This window comes from Symphodus melops, assembly GCF_947650265.1.
Source record: "Symphodus melops genome assembly, chromosome: 22".
Taxonomy (NCBI): Eukaryota; Metazoa; Chordata; class Actinopteri; order Labriformes; family Labridae; genus Symphodus; species Symphodus melops.
In genome coordinates, this window is record NC_136712.1 from 7800193 (window position 1) to 7819650 (window position 19458).

General features: G+C 42.2%; 3 protein-coding genes across 4 annotated transcripts in view; 2 read left to right on the forward strand and 1 right to left on the reverse strand.

The window, feature by feature from the left end:
- Positions 1-19458, reverse strand: part of LOC306817815 (L-threonine ammonia-lyase-like) — a 310968-nt gene that overhangs the window by 1980 nt on the left and 289530 nt on the right. Inside the window, exon 1 of one of the 2 annotated variants that reach the window (XM_079335008.1) lies at positions 314-362. The exons of the other annotated variant lie outside the window; for it this stretch is intronic. The gene's annotated coding sequence lies outside the window, so the exon portion shown is untranslated. Of the gene's footprint in view, positions 1-313; positions 363-19458 lie in introns of those variants that run through there. 2 annotated transcript variants of the gene reach the window in all.
- trmu (tRNA 5-methylaminomethyl-2-thiouridylate methyltransferase) lies at positions 431-4563 on the forward strand. Its single transcript, XM_079335006.1, has 11 exons — positions 431-649; positions 743-908; positions 999-1105; positions 1226-1348; positions 1540-1712; positions 1816-1869; positions 2056-2122; positions 2294-2394; positions 2962-3106; positions 3195-3277; positions 3436-4563. Exons 1-11 carry the CDS (start codon positions 568-570, stop codon positions 3583-3585), a joined length of 1251 nt encoding a protein of 416 aa, XP_079191132.1. The 5' UTR covers positions 431-567; the 3' UTR covers positions 3586-4563.
- The window catches only part of celsr1a (cadherin EGF LAG seven-pass G-type receptor 1a), a 65861-nt gene continuing 52119 nt past the window's right edge, over positions 5717-19458 (forward strand). The window contains exon 1 of the mRNA XM_079335156.1: positions 5717-9440. Coding sequence (XP_079191282.1) covers positions 5906-9440 — 3535 coding nt within the window. The 5' untranslated portion in view covers positions 5717-5905. The remainder of the gene's footprint in view (positions 9441-19458) is intronic.

Consider the following 19458-nt stretch of genomic DNA (forward strand, 5'->3'; position numbering starts at 1 on the left):
AAGACTACCCTACATAATATTCCAACCACACAGATAGCCCCCCAAGTAATTTAAGATCATTTGCTCTGACATCTCATTCATTCATCTTCAGTAAAATAAATAAACATAAACAAACTATGATAGGTATTGTGAATAACACTGTAATAAACTCGGTTTAGGTCTGCAGTCCATGCTACCTTACAGTATTCTTCCTTACAGAAACGTTTCGTTAAAAAAAAAATAATAATAATAAAATAAAATAAAATTAAAAAAAAAAGAGTCGTCATGTTATTGAAAAAACATGCTTCGTGTATTTGTCTTCCAACCCACTTACCTTAACATGTGTTTGGACTTGAAAAAAAACCCAGTAGGAGCCTTTTAAAGTTCACAGTGTAACATCTTAAGCGTTCCCCACCAGCACGAAGGTTCCGCATGTGTATAGTCGGACGTTTATCTTCAATGAACGCAAAGATGGCAGTACTGCAAGTACAAATGGGGAGCTGTTAACTAACACCTAACACACCTTGGTCACTCTGTATTTTTTGATCCAGTTATATATATAATATTTTTTTTTTTAAATCTGCAAACATGGGAGTCATTAGACACGTGGTGTGCGCCATGTCTGGAGGTGTTGACAGCTCTGTAGCGGCGCTGTTACTGAAGACAAGAGGTGAGAGAAACGCATGTTACACACCTGGACCCTTATTTAATGTCAGAGTTTCATGTTCTGTCACGAACACGCGGTATTTTCTTTCATATGCAGGTTATAGTGTAACAGGAGTGTTTATGAAGAACTGGGACTCCCTGGATGAAAAAGGGGTTTGCACCACAGAGGAGGACTGTGAAGACGCCTACAAAGTGTGTCAGATCCTGGACATCCCCTTCCATCAAGTGTCCTATGTCAAAGAGTACTGGCATGACGTTTTCAGGTAATGTTAGTTTGCTTTCATGCATAGAGAGAAAACAAGCTCTTTTGACATTTTAACCAGAATATATCTCTACCTTGGTTCACTTTTCAGCAATCTACTGAAGGAATATGAGAAGGGCAGGACACCGAATCCAGATATTCTCTGCAACAAGCACATCAAATTCAATCATTTCCACAAGTATGCTATCAACTCTCTAGGTACGTCTTACAATCTAGAGGGGATGAATTCATCTAAATCAAATCAAACGCAGTCAAAATGTCTTGTAATAGTTGTTGTGCTACTTTTTAAAAAAAAAAAAAAAAATTTTTTTGATTCAGGTGCTGATGCCATGGCAACGGGCCATTATGCAAGGACGTCGCAGGAAGATGAGGAGGTGTTCCAACAGGTGCACACGGCTTTGCCAACCACTCTCTTCAGAGACCGATTTGAGATTAGAAATCGTAAGAGTTTGATTATAATCTCGATTTTTGAATGACCTAACTTTCGCTTGAATTTACAACCCTCTCCTTCATTATTTTGTGCTTCCTATCTCTATTGAAAAACCTTTTTTTGTATCGTTTGCTGGTTTTGGAACTGGATTTTAACTGGCTCGTACTTTTTAACTATCCTAATTTTTCTCTCGTCTGTCAAGCGGTCAGGTTGTATAAAGGAGCAGACTCCCTCAAAGACCAAACCTTCTTCCTTAGTCAGATCTCCCAAGATGCCTTGCGACAAACCATGTTCCCATTAGCCGGGCTAACCAAAGAGTATGTGAAAAAGATTGCTGCGGAGGCTGGATTTCAACATGTGCTGAAAAGGAAAGAGGTAGCCACTCAAACTACATACATATGCACGTCATCTATTTTTATATGACATCACATGACATTAATAATAATGTGTTTTTTTATTCACATTGCATCCTCCCCAGAGCATGGGAATCTGTTTTATTGGAAAGAGAAACTTTGAAAACTTTATTTTGGAGGTAAGAATTAAACTTCCACATAAAAAAAAAAAAAAAGACGTGTTTATATACAACTTCATATTGCTGCATGTTAAAGACTATTTTAGGGCTCAGTGCCGAGCCTCACTAAGTTGTTTCTGACTACTTAAAATCTTTTCATTAAGGTTGACATACGTGTAAACCAGTTTGTTTTTTCTTTGTTTCTAGTATCTGGAACCTAAACCAGGGAACTTAGTCTCCATTGAAGATGGAACCGTCATGGGAAAACATAAAGGTATGCTTCTCTGAACCGATGTGTCATTATTACATAATCACGCAGGCCAAACAGATGGACTCTCAGTATGTCATGTGTTTGGCAAACATCTGCTTTCCTCATGTTTATCGTAAAAACCCTCCAGCTACGTTCCTAATGTCACCTTTCTCCTGTGTGCTCCTCTCCATCCAGGCTGGTTTACACTGACTCTGGGCCAAAGGGCACGGATAGGAGGCACCAAGGAGCCCTGGTTCGTGGTGGACAAAGATGTTGATACTGGAGATGTGTTTGTGGTGAGGAAGTCCTTTTCTGTCGTTGATGTAAAATCATTCTGTCTACTTTGGAATCATGTACAATAGATTCTTCATTATATTTACAGTATACATTCCTCAAGCTTAACCTGATATGTTTGGAGTTGGGTTTTTAAAAAAAAATTACATATAATCATTGGGCTTCAACTAATCTAAGAAATTAAACGCGTCTCGGCTGCTAGACTCGTTCCATCACCCGATTCAGACGACTCGTAGTTCAGACCAAACCTCAGAAGAGAATCATCTTCATTGGTTCGTGAGATTACTTCAGCTGTGCTCCTTAGTGGGGTTGATTTGAAATATATCAAATCAATAATCTACCACAAAATAAATGTGCCTGGACTTTCAGATTCATCTTCGTTCCCAGGCTGCCTGCAGCTTACACTTCTTAAAAACAATGAAATAGTAAAATGTATTGAAGTTTATGTATATATTAATAAAGTATAGCAAATCTCAAATATTAAGTGTGTGTGAGTCTCTCAAGGGGCTCAGTAATATTTAGTCAAGCCAGCCACACTTTCTTTATTGCTTGTGTTTTTCACGGTTAAGGCACCAAGCACCACGCACCCGGCTCTTTTCCGTGACACACTGAAGACCGACCGTTTCCACTGGCTAACCATAGACCCGCCTCCTGAACTAGTCAGGACACAGATGATGGAGTGTCACTTCCGCTTCATCCACCAGATGCCACTCAGTAAGTTAGCTGTCCTCTGGTCGAGAAGTGAAATACAAATCATGCCTTATCTACTGAGCGATAAAAGATCACGTTGTGTGCCTCGCAGCTCCGTGCACGGTGACACTGAACATGAACGGCTCCGTGTGGATTTCACTTTCCCAGCCAGTCAGAGCTCTGACACCAGGACAGGTAACGGCAAACACAACCTCTGTTACAAGACTGTACTGTTATAGCTCTTACTGTATGTTACGGTAGTTATAGCTGTGTGCAATACGTACAGACCCTCTTTCTTACAGTGCTAGTATTGCAGATATTTCCTTAGTCCATGTTTTTATTGCTTCCCCTAGTTTGCTGTGCTCTACAAAGGAGAGGAGTGTCTGGGCAGTGGAAAGATTGTCCAACTGGGGCCCAGTGAATTCACACTCCAGAGGGGCAGAGAACGACTGGCAGCAGCTGCTCAGCATAAGGAGCAGCACACTCCTGAACCAGGCAGCTGAGTGGGAGTGGTAAAAATACGCTCTGTGAGGGGAAATTCATAGTGTTCTATTTGACAGGCCTTTGTGACACGGTGCGTGTTCTGAAGGATTTTTAATAATCAATTGTTCTACAATTCTAAAAAATGTAAGTATAAACACAGTAACACAAGGACAAAACAACAACCAATCCATGAGGGGAATTCTGTTATTGAGGGACATGCCTCTCACACACATGCACAAACAGGACCTGTGGAGAGAAGTCAGAGTGGGGCAGGGAGTGCGTCACAGCTGTCTCGGTGCCTTGCTCAAGGCAGATTTTGGTCCGTACCGGGAATTGAGCCGTCTCCCCTGCGGTTTCGAACCCAAGTCCCTACAGACTGAGCTGCTGCCGCAGCGGATATGGTGGATGATAAAGCAGAATTTATTTAAAGTGATTACTAACTGGCCCAACATGTAACATACTGAGAGTGCTCTGTATGATGATGTAATCGTGATACATCTCTTCTATAACTGTTCAATGACTAGAAGGGAGAGAGGAGATGAAAGGGAGGGTCAACTAAAATGATAAAAAAAAAGATAATGTATCGAGCAATAACGAGTGAATGACGTATCCTAAACCCAGCTGTGCTCCATTGGCACCATGTCTGCAATCTAGTTTAGCGTGTGCACTTCACACGAGTGCAACCATATTTAATACAGATCAGCAAATATTGTGATACTGGTTTTTTTTCTTCCTTACACTGTATTATTAAATATCTAGAGACAGTTGGTGATGTAAGAAAGGGTTATGAGACCCAATGGGACTCTTAAACTTGTTATAACACTTGTATTTTATAGTAGTATGCATATTGAGTGCATGTTTGTGAAGCAACTCTTGTAGTCTGCTGTTTTTGTTTGTTTTAAATCTATGAGATAATAAGTGCCTTTTTCGTTTCACCAACATGTAAATACTTGAACATATTTTACAAATGAGTGCATAAACCAAATAAGTTAAAGTTGTATGGTTGCTTTGTTTTATTCATACTAACATTCCGACAAGAGTCGTTGTTCATTGGCTGTTCTTCATCCATTGATCCACGGGAGGGCGCTCTATCCAAGCTTTACCAGGTTGAACCTCCAAGGATATGTTCGATTTGATAATGCAACATGCGGTATATCCCAATGAATCCTCATAGATGGATCAACTTCATTTGGCAAAGACGTCAGATTCATTGGACGAACCAGTTGCACAAGTGTTTTAAGCATACATGCTATTTCTAAACACCAGACATTTACACTTTAGTCATTTACTTAATTTTTAACTTTCAGTAAAATATTCGACTAAAACTGTTCTTAAAGAAAAAGAAAACCCAAAACTTTATCAGCAAACAAAGAGTAAGGCTCAAGTAACAGGAAAATCAGGAGGAATAAATAATAGGTGATTGTGCAAAGGTTAAATGAACATAGAAGTTACATCATTTAACTATTTGATGAATAATTAAGAGTTATCTCTATTCTCAATAGTTTTTCAACTTATTTTTCCATGCTCATTTTTCATGTGATTATTTATAATCACATGTGTTCATGTGGGCTATAAAACATGGTAATATTGACCATTCAGCAATCCCACCACAGAACACAGGAAATAAAGGTTACATACAAAATTGTAAACCTTTCCAAAAAAAGTGGTTGATAAAGGAGTGACATTGCTATGATTTTACTTTTAACAGCAGTGGGAATAATGACAGTTAAACTAACAGCTTTTAAGCAAACTAACTGTATAATAAAAGTTGCTCGGGCTTAAGTTTTGGCAGTCAGAGGTTACAACATCCAACATAAGAAAAGAAAAAAAGAGGAGTACTGAAGTTTACCATTGCTTTTTAAGTTTCTTTTTAAATATACTGCTAACCATTACATCAAGGAACATAGGTTGGAAAGGGAGCAGCTCCTAAACACGCAACAAGTCCTCTCACCCTATTGTAATAACAATGCACTTGCGCGTATTGGTCACCCAGTGCCACTTCCCAAATCTCCATGTGAAAAAAAGCCCCCTTGTGAATGCGTCCCAGAGCGGGAACACAGCAGGTTTATGGTAATAAGCCTCTGAGATGTTGAGGAGGAGGAGGAGGCGGAGGAGGAGGAGAGCCACGGAGCCATTTTGTACTCATTTCAAACTCAGTATGTGTTAACGGAGCCTCTGCGCACAGTGGATATACTGACACTATGGATAGAAAGCGACTCTTTCCTCGTTAAAACGTCACAATGAGGGATACCAGGAAAACGCTGCGTTGGGAGAGGGAGAGTTAATGCCTTTGCGGAGGACTTTGGGTGAAGTTGAAAGGGATTTGGCTTATTTGAAAGTATGGAGCTATCGATATGTTGGATGTTGGTCTGTGTCCTGTTCAGTGTGCCGCTTGCGGGATGTTTGGAGATACACCTTTCGGATTCTTTACAGCCCGGGACGCTTTTGGCAAACCTGTCGCTCGGCCCTGGTTGGACATATAAAATTGACAGGACTTTGTCTAATAAATTAATTCAAGGCTTTCTTGAAGTTGAGAGGCACGGCGGGGTTGTCCGTCTGTCCCGCAAAGTTCAGTGTGCGCTCACTTCGTGGAGCCCTGCGGTTGTTTATTTTAGAACATGTTCCACAACATCTGGGAGCGTTACTTTGACACAGTTTAATGTGTTCGTCCACGGCCAGGACTGCTTTATAAAATACAAGAGAAAGAACGCGCCAGGTAAGCCAGATATTCAAGTTAAATACCTTTCAAAACTGAAGGCAACTTCCTGCTTACCGGCAGGCGCATTACTTTTGAATGTTACAGAACTTTTGCCTGCCTTTACGCGGAAGACCGTCTTTAAGGACAGTTTGTGTGCAGGAAGAGAGTTGAGCGCAGTGTTCAGAGATGGGGATTTGTTCTTGTCCAGTGACTTCTGTCTTGAGCACACGGGACAATCCGACGTGAATTTGCTGTGCGCACTGCACAGCTCTCCAGGCGGCAGGCTTTCCGTGCAGCTGAATCTGACTCTGGTCACAGCCAATGCACTGCATGGATCCCTCTCGGAAAACGTCTGGACTGAGTCTGACAAATTGATCCGCAGGGGGAAGCGACAGGCAAACGCGCTCCCCCAGTTCCAGCTCACTAACTATCAGGTGTCCGTGCCCGAGAATGAGCCCGCGGGCACGCGAGTCATCACACTGCAAGCCACCGACCCGGATCATGGAGAGGCAGGGAGGCTGGAGTACAGCATGGAAGCCTTGTTTGACAGCAGATCGAATGAGTTTTTTTACATTGACTCTCAGACAGGGAGCATAACAACCGCCCAGTCACTAGACAGAGAAGTTAAAGACACCCATGTCTTCAAAGTCACTGTAACTGACAATGGCTCTCCGAGGAAATATGCCGTTTCTTTCCTCACTGTCACTGTAAGTGACAGGAATGATCATAAACCTGTGTTTGAGCAAATTGAATACCGTGTTAAAATCCGGGAGAACAGTGAAGTGGGCTATGAAGTAATGACAATCAGGGCCACTGATGGGGACGCTCCCTCCAACGCCAACATGATTTATAAAATTGTTAATGGCGATGGAGTGAACTCTATTTTTGAAATCGATCCCCGAAATGGACTGGTGAAGATCAGACAGAAACCTGACAGGGAGACCCGAGCCAAATACCAGCTTATTGTAGAGGCCAACGACCAGGGTAAAGAACCGGGTCCTCGCAGTGCCTCTGCCACTGTCAATATCTCTGTTGAGGATGAAAATGACAACTACCCACAGTTCAGTCAGAAGAGGTATACTGTGCAGGTCCCAGAGAATGTAGCAATCAACACTAAAGTAGCCCAGGTGGAAGCTATAGACAAAGATGAGGGGATTAACGCTAAAGTTCATTACAGCATCATCAGTGGTAATATTAAAGGACAGTTTTACATTCACTCTCCCACCGGTGTAATTGATGTCATCAATCCTCTGGACTATGAGATGATTCGTGAGTATAATCTGCGAATCAAGGCTCAGGATGGTGGGCGGCCTCCTCTGATAAATGGCACGGGGATGGTGGTCGTACAAGTAGTGGACGTGAACGACAATGCCCCCATGTTTGTCAGTACACCTTTTCAGGCGACTGTTTTGGAAAATGTGGCAATTGGTTACTCAGTGATTCATATTCAGGCGATTGACAGCGATTCAGGGGAAAATGCTCTTTTGGAATACAGATTGACTGGCACCACGCCTGGTTTTCCGTTCACGATTAATAACAGCACCGGCTGGATAACAGTTGGCGATGAGCTTGACAGGGAGACCACTGAGTTCTACACCTTCGGCGTGGAGGCCAGAGATCACGGGATACCTGTGATGTCCTCCTCAGCCAGCGTCAGCATCACAGTGCTCGATGTGAATGACAACGTACCGACTTTTACAGAGAAGACTTATGCACTGAAGATTAATGAAGACGCTGTAGTGGGGTCCAGTGTCCTGTCAGTGACAGCCGTGGATAGGGACGCCAACAGTGTGGTGACTTATCAGATCTCCAGTGGCAACACCAGAAACCGCTTTGCCATTACTAGCCAGAGTGGAGGCGGTCTCATTACTTTAGCCCTCCCTTTGGACTATAAGCAGGAACGCCAGTACGTGCTTACGATTACCGCCAGTGATGGAACGCGCTATGACACCGCTCAGGTGTTCATCAATGTAACGGATGCCAACACACACCGGCCTGTCTTCCAAAGTGCAAACTACCAGGTTTTGCTCAGTGAAGAAGGACCAGTTGGCTCCACGGTTGTTGTGATCAGTGCAACAGATGAGGACACGGGAGAAAATGCTCGCATCACATATGTGATGGAGGATAATGTCCCTCAGTTTAAAATTGACCCAGACACAGGTGCCATTACAACACAAATGGAGATTGATTATGAAGACCAGGCCTCCTATACGTTAGTCATCATAGCCAGAGACAACGGAATCCCTCAGAAATCTGATACCACTTATGTGGAAATTATCATTCTGGATGCTAATGATAATGCCCCTCAGTTTCTTAGAGATATGTACCAAGGGACTGTTCTTGAAGATGCACCTGTGTACACCAGTGTTCTCCAGATCTCTGCCTCGGATAGAGATGCCGGCTCAAATGGCAGGTTGAGCTACACATTTCAGGGCGGTGATGACGGAGAGGGAGACTTCTTCATCGAGCCTTACTCTGGCATCATCAGAACTGCTCGCAAACTGGACCGGGAGAACGTTCCTGTTTACAATCTAAAGGCCTATGCTGTGGACAGGGGCGTCCCGCCACTGAAGGCAGCTGTTCCCATTCACGTGGTTGTCCAAGACATAAATGACAATGCTCCTGTTTTTGAGAGGGATGAGTTGTTCATCGACGTGGAGGAGAACAGCCAGGTGGGTTCAGTTGTTGCCCGAATCACAGCTTTGGACCCGGACGAGGGCACCAATGCTCAGATCATGTACCAGATTGTGGAGGGGAATGTTCCGGAAGTTTTCCAGCTCGATATTTTTAACGGGGACCTCACTGCTCTCACAGACCTGGATTATGAAAGTGAAACAGAGTATGTCATTGTGGTCCAGGCCACCTCAGCACCACTGGTGAGTCGGGCCACAGTACACATCCGTCTTGTAGACATGAACGACAATAAACCACTGCTGCAAGACTTTGAGATTATTTTCAACAACTACGTCACCAACAAGTCCAACAGTTTTCCATCGGGAATAATAGGAAAAGTACCAGCTCATGACCCAGATGTGTCGGATAAGCTAAAATACAAGTTTGAATCTGGAAATGAGCTCAGTTTGCTGCTGTTGAATGAAGACACTGGAGATCTGAGATTAAGCAGAGATCTTGACAATGACCGGCCTCTGGAAGCACCCATGACCATTTCTGTCTCAGGTAAGCCTTTCATTTTATTAAATTCATCTCCATACAAAAACAAAAATCTGTGATTTCCACTTTTCATGCCAGTAACTTTGTCATTACATGCAAAGACGTTAACTGAAGTCACCACGTTTCGCATCATCGCACTTCAGATTGAACTTGAAACTTAGAGTTGAAAAGAGTGGAGATTTAAGGCTTGTTTTATGCTGTGGTGTTGACTCTACATTCAGAGAGCGTTGGCTGCAGGCCCTGTGCAGAATCCGGTTAGGCTTCTTTTGTGCCATTTGGGTGATAAATGTATTGTGTGTAAGCAGTCGGTTGAAATGATATAAAGGTGCCATTAGTAATGTACCCTCATAATATATATTGTTGCAGATGTGTTGTTCTCTGTCTGTCGTGGAAAACAACCTTTCTCACTCAGTTTTTAAACGTCGATAAACCTTTAGGTCCGACATGTTGTTTGTGGAGATAGACTGAGCTGTTTTGTAAAACAGGTTCTGATGGATCTCAAGGCCAAGTGGGTTCATTCATAAGGTCATGCAGAAAGAATTTGTGTAAAGGTTCTTTTTTTTCCACTACCAAGGCAGACTTTGTTCTTTTAAGTTAAAGATTAGACGAATGCAAACACTTGATCATTCACACCCAATCTGGCAAGGTAAAACACACACACACAGACTCTCTCTCTCTCTCTCTCTCTCTCTCTCTCTCGCTGTCTCTCTTTCTCTGCAAGAAGCCACAGTGAAAGGAATTAGGCAACCTCAAAAGCACACTAAATATAATATCCTGACAGAATAACTACCTTGTCACTCATTGAAAGCTGGTTGCTCAACCCTCTTTATTTATTCCTTTTTCTTTTTAACACTTTTCTCCATGTCATATCTCTCCTTCAGTTAAACTCCCAATTCACATTCACCTCACTCTGTCGCTCATTCTTTGGGACTTGGGATGGGAGCCGGTGCGGACCAATGAAGTATAGAAGTTGGTCTGGTTCTGAAGAGGTGTCAGGTCACTTCACTTCACGAGTACTGCTGAACCCCTGCTGTGTTGAATTACAATGTTATGTACACGAGGTAACCATGCTAAGGCCCGGTTAGCCCTGGAGCAGTGTGAGTGCAGGCCAGAAGGGGAATGAGAAGGGGGGGGGGCAATCGTGCTTAAAGCACAATACAGGACAAGTGGGCCTATAGTGTGAGTGCGACTTTAACTATAGCACCTTGAAACGGCAGTCTGAAAGGGATATTATTATGCTGGTTCATTAGGCGAGTAAAGGATTTTTCAAGATGTCTTTTTTACCCCCCCAACGGCCCTAGTGCTTAACACGTGTGCCTTCGTTTTTTTGTCTTAAACAAAAGACAGACCACCTCTTTCTGAGTGTCACAGATGACCTGCGGCGTGGGGGGGTGGGGTGGGGGGTGGTGGGGGTTAAAACTGCCACTTCATTAATATCTGTCAATAACAGTTGACAGCTCTTGCTGTATCCCTGACAACAGTGACCTCAAGATGGCCCTTAAGGAAATTAGCCTTCTTTATGTCTTGTAGCCAAATGCACACTATTACCTTACCTAATTAAAAAGATGGACACACTACAAACCCCCCTCTCTTGCTGGCTTAACCTCATGTCAAGTGTTAGGTAACCATTACCAATGACGTCTTGACCTTTCAACCCATTGCTTTTGGTGGAGGAAGGCTTGGGGAATTGGTGGTCTAATAGCTCCCTCACAAAGAGAGAGACAATACTCTGATTGTTTCCATCTCTCTTGAAACATTTTTTTTTTCACATTGACTCTACTGGTCTCCTTTTTTTTTTGTATTTAGTTTAATCACAAGGTTTTTATGTTACACTTTTCGAGGTTACTGGTTTCAACTTCACTGATCTTGCATAAGCGCAGTGTCCGTGTGTTTCACAGTAGTTTGTTTATTGATAAGACACGCTGCTGCTTTTCTTCTCGTTCAGGCTGTTATTGTTCTCATATCTGCGTCGGTTGTTTTTATTTGGCTCTTTGTCTTTTAAAAATCGTTCTAAACTATTTGAACCCATGAAGTATCTTAGTGTGATGTACACACATCACTCTTTTCCTGCAGAGGGTTACACCATCATCAGTTTTCGCTGCTCATTATAGCTACTCACATATTTATTGACATTCTCCGTCTTTGAGTGGTGAGATTGATCTGGTAGCATTAGCTTTCCTGCTTAACCTCGGATCGTTTATGGATCAATTGAACCGAAGGCTGCTGATAAATGAAACTGAACATTATTTTGTGTTGGCTGTACATGTAAAATAGAGTTCTTTTCATTTGAAACATAGAGTGACACATATTTTCCTTGCATCATTTTAACAAGGCTTTACATTGAATCTGTGAAACAAGCACACAGGTGCTTTTATTGTGGAGGAAAGGAAACGTTTGAGAATGTTTTTTTTTTTTTTCTGGCACTCTGCTGAAACTGAAGAATGCCCTGATAACTCTCCCAAGTTACAGAGTTACACCTGCTTAATACACTCTGCTAGTCACAACTTTGTGCAAATTGTCCTTGTTCTCTCTCCTCCTGTACTTTGTGTGTGTGTTGGGGAGGGGGGACGTCAGGGGGGGGCTCGCCTGTAACGTCCCAATGCGTCCCAATGCATTGGCTTCACTGACGAAAAAAAAAACTGATAATCAAGTGGAGTTGAAAAGCAAAGCGTTTTTTTCCTGACTTCGCTTATAAAAAAAATGCATAAAGAAAAGCATGATTTAACAGCAATGGTTTCTCTGGAGGAAAAAAAAAAGGCATGGTACGCGACAGTCTGAGGTGCCTTGTCTCACAGGTTCCTCTGGATTGTATCATTGTGTGTGCGGCCCACTGCTCTATAAACCCCCCCACCCTCAACTTCAACTGTTATAGCAATATCAGCCATACATGTGTTATCGTCATTACAATTGCTAATGTTAATTTAGGATTTATCAGTCTGTTAAAATACTTAACTGTTATCGCTAACACTACACATTCGTGGACCTTTATCACTAACATTGTGTCCATAAATCTAGCCCCATACCTACTAGCTTTTTTTCCCATGTTGCTGCCACATACTTGTATTTGCTCCAATCAAATTGCTTCCTCCTGTTAAAGGCATCCACTGACATGCTTTTTGTCCAGGAACCATACATTACAGGTGAGGTTGACAACGGCAAACGTTTAAGCGTGCACATACTAGCTATAGGTGGAGTTGTGTTATATCATGTAGTAATGTAACACAGGGGAGTCTTGCTTAAGAGATTAGAAATGATTGAAGATGATTTGGTTTTTTCCCCGTCCTGGCTGTGATCTTTACTTACCCTGAGAGTCTGTGACGACATGCTGCTACACGTACCCATTCACACACCCACCCCTGTCTTCCCTTATCCCTGTCCTTCTCTCTCTCTCTCTCTCTCTCTCTCTCTCTCTCTCTTTTTTCTCCTGAGCTTCGCGTCTTTGCTTTGGCTCATTTTCCAGTTTAAGGACTTGCACAGCTCAGCTTTTTAAGATTTTTCAGTCTTGTCCACCTCCTTCAATACTTTCTCAACTTTCTCTCGCTTCTCCCTCTCTTAATATGACTAGATCTGTAGATGTGACACAAGAGCTTTGTGCTTGTTTTAAAATCCACTTTAATCTGCTGATGTACTCACTGAACTTTCCCACTTGTGAATGCTGTAGTGACAGACACTGCTTCATCATAACAGGGATAATAAACTGTGGTGGTCCTTTTATGCTCAGACATGATGCGACTTGTCTTGAGCACAGTGGATTATTGGACATGATGCATTGTCTGTCAGAAATCTGTGGGTTCCTTCATGTGAGTGAGAAGACGTGTGTCCGTGCCTCATGCTCGGCATTCTGCTGACTTCCATCATTATTTTGACTCGAAACATTGAGGACATAGAGGACAGAGAAGCACATGTTTGTGTATTTTCCCCTCTTTAACTTTTCCTTTTTTTTAACGCAACTGTCACGCTTCTAGTGTTCCAACCAGAGAAGTGCTCAGACGAACCTGAAGACAGGTGTTGCAGTAATGTGTAGACATACGTGACGTTTGACCTCTCACCTGATAGATCAAAGCAGTACACACTATGCCATTAGAAAACGACTCGTACGTCCCTGTTCTACACATGACCTTTCACCCCTCCCCCCAACTTGATGAATGAGAGAGAAAAGGAAACATGTTATGAGTACACCTCATGGCATTGAGAAATATATGGATAAATTTCAAGTACTGAGTCTCAACACAGCATATGACATTACAACAGAATTGTTTGATCAAGATGGCTTTAAATGTTTTTGAGCTTGAAATCTGCTCGATATGCATTCAACTTTTGTGACTTAAGGACAGACTATTTTAAATCCTTTCCTCCCAGAAACCTATATCATGGTTGTCCTCATTTCTTTCCCCAAACTGGCCCTGGTTAAAGCCTTTGAAGAGCTTTCACCTGACTGGTGGACTTTTGAAAACTCTGAAATCCTGAGCTTGCCTGTGTATTCATTTCAAGACGATAAAGTCCACTTGGATGGAGCCTGTGGGCTTTAGTGATGTCTGTAGCAGATCATATGTTTTACATCAGTGTGTGTGTGTGTGTGAGATATGCAGCCATTCTCAGGCTTGGCACTCTGAGAAACTGATATAGGGAGATCCTTTTCATTCCAAAGACATCACACCCTCCTAGTTTTAAATGTTACCCTTTAAACATAATCTTCCTGTGTCTGTCTTCCCACCTCAAATCACAGTTTCCCCCTCTGAAAGCCTGTCTTACTTCCCCTCCTCGTTTCTTATCAGTCTTTCAACGTTCTATACTTTATAAAGAATTCACACACTGATGGACTGTGTTCCTGGAGAGTGTTCCCGTGTCACGTGGATGACATACGCATCTAAATCTGTCTTGAGTTGTAAGTCTTATTTACCGTCCTTCATCTTTGGTTACCTCCCTCCCGTGTCCATCATTTTTGCTTGTGTTCATGTTTGTGTGTATACCTGCCTGATGTTTCTCCTGGCATTGTGCATGTCTTGATGAACGATATGAGATAAACAACAGCACAGCAGTCTGTTGGCATATTGATGTTGGTATGCAGCCCTTTTTTCGGACTCTAATTCCACTATAGCGCCATAACGAAGCTTAGACGTCTTCTTAATGCATTCATATTCCATGAATTCCTGTCTGTGAACTCGCATCATATCTTTGAGTTGTGGAAGCTCCACAGTAAACGCAGTCGGACATGCGCACACTCAGCGCTGTGCTTCCCCGCAGACTCAGCTGATCCTATCTCGCCCCTGTAACGCCTCTCTGTGATATTTGTATTAAAGGCGAAAACATCACAGGGATTTAAATAATGCACCAGAAGAGTCACATCCGTTCCTAATCTTTTACATCCTATGCGGACTGAAGCGTCTCGGCTGCTGTGCCTCCAGGCGCTACTGTGAAGTTTGATGTGTAAATACCAGGGGATCAGGACTGGTCACTGTTTGACACTTCTGATCACTCGGCTAGAGGCGACGCTTCCAGGGATCTTGTCTGAATCGTCTTCTTTTACAGCCTGCAGAAGGAAAAAAAAAAACCTCTTCGACGAGCCTTATTTTTGTTTCAGCTTCTTTGCCATTGTTTGGACCTCTCAAATATGTCCACTTAGTGCCTTAAACTGTCTTCACTTGCACACACTTAATCCAGGTTTTTGCTTGATCCAGACAGAAGAGTGTTTTGATTTCAGTTCAGGAAAACTCCTCGAGCATTTGTGTAGCTGTCAAGGAAGCGTAATAGAAAGTTCGGAGTCTGCCAGCGAGTGTTTGCTGCGGGGATTCCAAAGGCTGGCTGTTTGTTTGCCAACACCTACTGTATGTTTTGGATCCCTGTTGAATTGGGAAGAGGGGGGCAAGTTTGCGGTATTTATAGGGTGGTTCTACCCTTCTTTTTCCCTTGTAGTGTGGGAGCTAACATTTGAGAGAAAATGTTGTAACTGTCTTTTATATGACGAGGGCTGGATCTCCTCGCCCCCCGTAGTTGTCCTCTCTGCGGCACACACAAAAGAGGGGCTATCTCTCGTTTACATGCTGCAGGACAGTGATTCCACCACTCAAACGGGTTGGGTGGGTGTGTAAGGGTTGTGCTTGGTTGTAACCTGAGACACCTCTCCGGAGTGTCTTTCTTTTTCACTCCGTGTCACTCAGGCAACACAATACTCTTCTGTGTCTCTCGCCGAGGAGTCAGAGGAGAGCCGAAAGCTCACGAGTGTGACTTTACATGCGTCATGATTTGCAATGACCAGCTGTAGGAATGTTAAGTAGTGGTGGGGGTAGGGGCTAAGGGCATGTAATGTCTAGCCAGAATTCAATGACATGTTTGACAGTGAAGGAGGCAGAAGGAGAGCAGGAGAAGGCATTGTGATGGTGGAAGGTCGCGTTCAAACAACTGTGCCAGGTGTCTTATTTTTGAGGTAGCTTTTAAAACCTACATGGTGACCTCACAGTTAAGTCCAAAGATGGGTTTGCGCGGAGTAACAGAGTAAAAACAAGTATATGTATATCATTTGGCTTTCGAATCAGTGTTCAGGTTACACGGTCTACTTGAAAACATTTTGGCCTTAAAATGAAGCATTCATCTTTTAATTCTTTGAAAACAGACTCTCCCTGGAGATCAAGCAGAAAGATCAGATCTTTACGCTTTATAGTGGACAGATACAAACTTACTGAACGTCCAAAAAGTAGCTGTTTTCCCCGCTCCCCAGACATTTCATATAAAGTCTTATCGCAACTGGTATTAAGTCATTGTAAGTCATTTTTTGAGGTCAAGCATTCGGAGCAGAGAGAAGGTCAGAGAAAAGGGATAAAAATGTTAAATACCCAATTTTCATTCAAATACCTTGACATTTTTCAAATGGGTTTTTCAATGGGTCTGTTAAAGTGTGTTGTCCTCCACCTCTGTCCTATGTTCACTCTCATTGACCCGTCTCTTTCTGCCAATCACTGTAACTTCATATCTTAGCCCATACCAACCCTCTGCTTTTCTTCTGTTTAAACGCCCTTTGAAATAATACAATCCTCACGGCTATTAAGACTTCGCATTAGCACTGACAATGCAGGTATTAGTATGAAATGTCAAATGGCTTAAATGGATTAAGTTCACTGGAACAAACACACAAATACCAGTTCAATGTTGAAGTCCCATTGCTTAATCAAGAGCTTAACAAAACAGATAAACTCTGCAGAGATCACAGTCATGGTGGTGTCCTCAAATTGGCTATTGATATCCTGTTGATACAAGAAATTACACATTATGATGATAGGTCATAATGTACATATTACATGTGATGAGCCAAGTATATACACTTAAGGTTTGATTCTGTCTGAGCTCTATGAAACCTTCCCTGAAAGCTGACACCATCTCTTATATATATCCTTATAATATCAAAACTATGACTGGAGAATGATCCCCTCCCCCTCAACGTTTAAAAAAAACCATACATCCAAAAAGTGTTCGTATGGGGGAAGTTTTAGTCCCCTTCGTCTGAGCCGAAAAGAGAGCTGGGGACAGGTGCAGTCTGACAGTTAATAAACCGTTTGTGGGAACTTGTTTCTGCATGCTTAGCTCTTTTTTTTTTTAATGCGTCTTTGTGTCGTTTCATCTGTCAGGCAACGATTTGTTTTGATTGACTAGCTTTACGCCTTTAATTGCGCAGGGTGTTTATGTATAACTTGGTTTGTCTTTTTTTTTTTTTTCCAATAGATCAGATCCTAAATCTGACCTCTCTCTCTCTCCAGCTAATTTGTCGTACTTTCTTCAGATTCGTATTACAAAATGTAAATGTATTATTATAAACTTTAATAGGACAGTCTAACACTTAGATCCAGACTAAACAACTACACAGCTCTCAAATGACCGAAACACATTTTCGGGATTCCGCCTGCCCCCCCTCTCCATGTATCAGTCACATGGGTGTCACCTTACATCATTCAATCACTTCTGTCTTGCTCTGACAGCACCTTTTCCTGTTAGATGTAAGGATCACATCTACTCGCAGTATGCACTTGAACACACTCACATGCAGGAAGAGCACGCTAAAAGCAAGACAGTCATAGGAACAGAGTACGCCACACCCTGAGTCACACTTAGCTCCATCAGGCAGGGAGGCTTATGCCTATGTAAGCATTTCAAAGGATAACACTAAGGCATGCAGATTAAAGCTTTGTCTGTTTTCTCCTAGCCCCAGGCTTCATCTTTTAACAGAGACGAAGATACATAGAAGTAGAAAGAGGGGGTACTGATGTGTATTGGATTTGCTCTAACTTGTGTCAGGATGCTTATGGAAATAATAAAAAAAAACCTTCAATGTCTTTTTTTAAGAGTGGACTCATACACTCACAGAAGCACACCCACGACCTGAGTACAAGTGTACATTTGCATACACATATGTACAGGTACAGAGTTATACTCATTCCAGATCACACACCTGTTGTCTTGGACCTTGAGTGTTTCACACAAAGATCTCTTCCATCTTTTATAAGACACACAAAGTTGCCTCACCCATTGAGATGGCTTCTGTTACATGAATATCAAAGTTACATGTGTAACAAAGTACAGGCTCTTTTTTTTTCCTTCAGGGACAGGTGCATGCTGTCTAAAGTTTCTGGCAAATCTTTTTTTCGTTTTAAAATGACATCCTGCAGCTGTTTTTATAACTTATTTCAGATCTTAAGATTGAGGGATTTTTTTGTTTTTTTACTTCAATGTCCGCCTTGTAAGTTTGGACATTTTTGTCTTCAAGGCATTTTCTCCAGATACACGTTTTAAGATTTTGGTTGAAATTTTCTTTAGGTTCTGACAGACGTCAAAAGTTGCAAAGAAAATCCGTCATCTGTGGCAGCTGTATTCTGTAAGAACGTCGACCAATGCCTGCCTCGAGGTCCCAATTTGACGAACCTATCCCGTCTCCCTGCTCGTTCTCTACTCATGGCGTGCACTGGATCACGCTCAAAGCATGTCTCTGATGGCCATTGTGAGTGGTAAAATAGTCATGCTTTTTACATATGAAAAAGTCCAGTGTTTACTTACCACTGAATGAGACATGAGAAGACGTAGTTCCGACACAATGCAAACGATAGTACGATCATTTTATTTTATCATAGATTAACAAATGTGTGTTGTGTTGAACCGCAATCAATCCGGTTATGAATGGTTTACAAGAGGAGTTGACGTTTTTTATAACAACATCAATCACAATTAAAAGATTTTTTATTGCTATAATCATGATGTATTAAAGTATAATTATACACACTCATTATAACCACAGTCGTGTTATTGGTGATAATTATTGTCCTGCCCCCCAACATAAACTAGATTTATCAGTGTCAATAATGAAGCCTCTCTTCTGTTCATGGTAATAGTAATTAACTAAGCCAGTGTTAGGTTGAATAAAAGTGTCGGGTTCCTTATCTCCCTCACAGTTAGATCTCTCTCTGTTTTGGAGCAGAACACGGAGGTATAATGGTTCCCTTTGTGTGTGTGTTTTGGTTTTCTTTGTCCCATGTGATGTATGAAAATGACATCCATGCTGCTTCCAGCCTGATCAAATCAACTTCAGCAAAGGTAATAGCAAAGGGGCTTTTTTAGTGAGAAGTCTGCCTGAGGAATGTGCATCTTGGTAGGTTTGACGTAGTGCATGTCAAGAATCGGCTCCTGCTTATTCCTGTTGTCTCTTCAGAGATAAGAGGTGGACGAAGGGAGTAGAAAGGAAAAATGTGGACTAAAGATGAACTGTGCTGCCTAAAAAAAAAACCCTCTGATACCTCAGTGACTTGACTTCACTTTCCTGCACAGCATCTCCAATTTTACGTGCGGTTTCAAGTGTTCTACATCTGTCCAACACTACTTCTGCTTGTACTTGTGCATTAGTTCAGGCCAAAACCTCTCTGAATGCTGTTAGAGACTAATGGCAAGGCTCACTTTCAAACCACAGGCACTCCTTACCCTTTAAAGAGCACTGAATTTTTACTTTACACTCAAGGACTTCCAATGCACTCTTGAAAGGGATTGATGA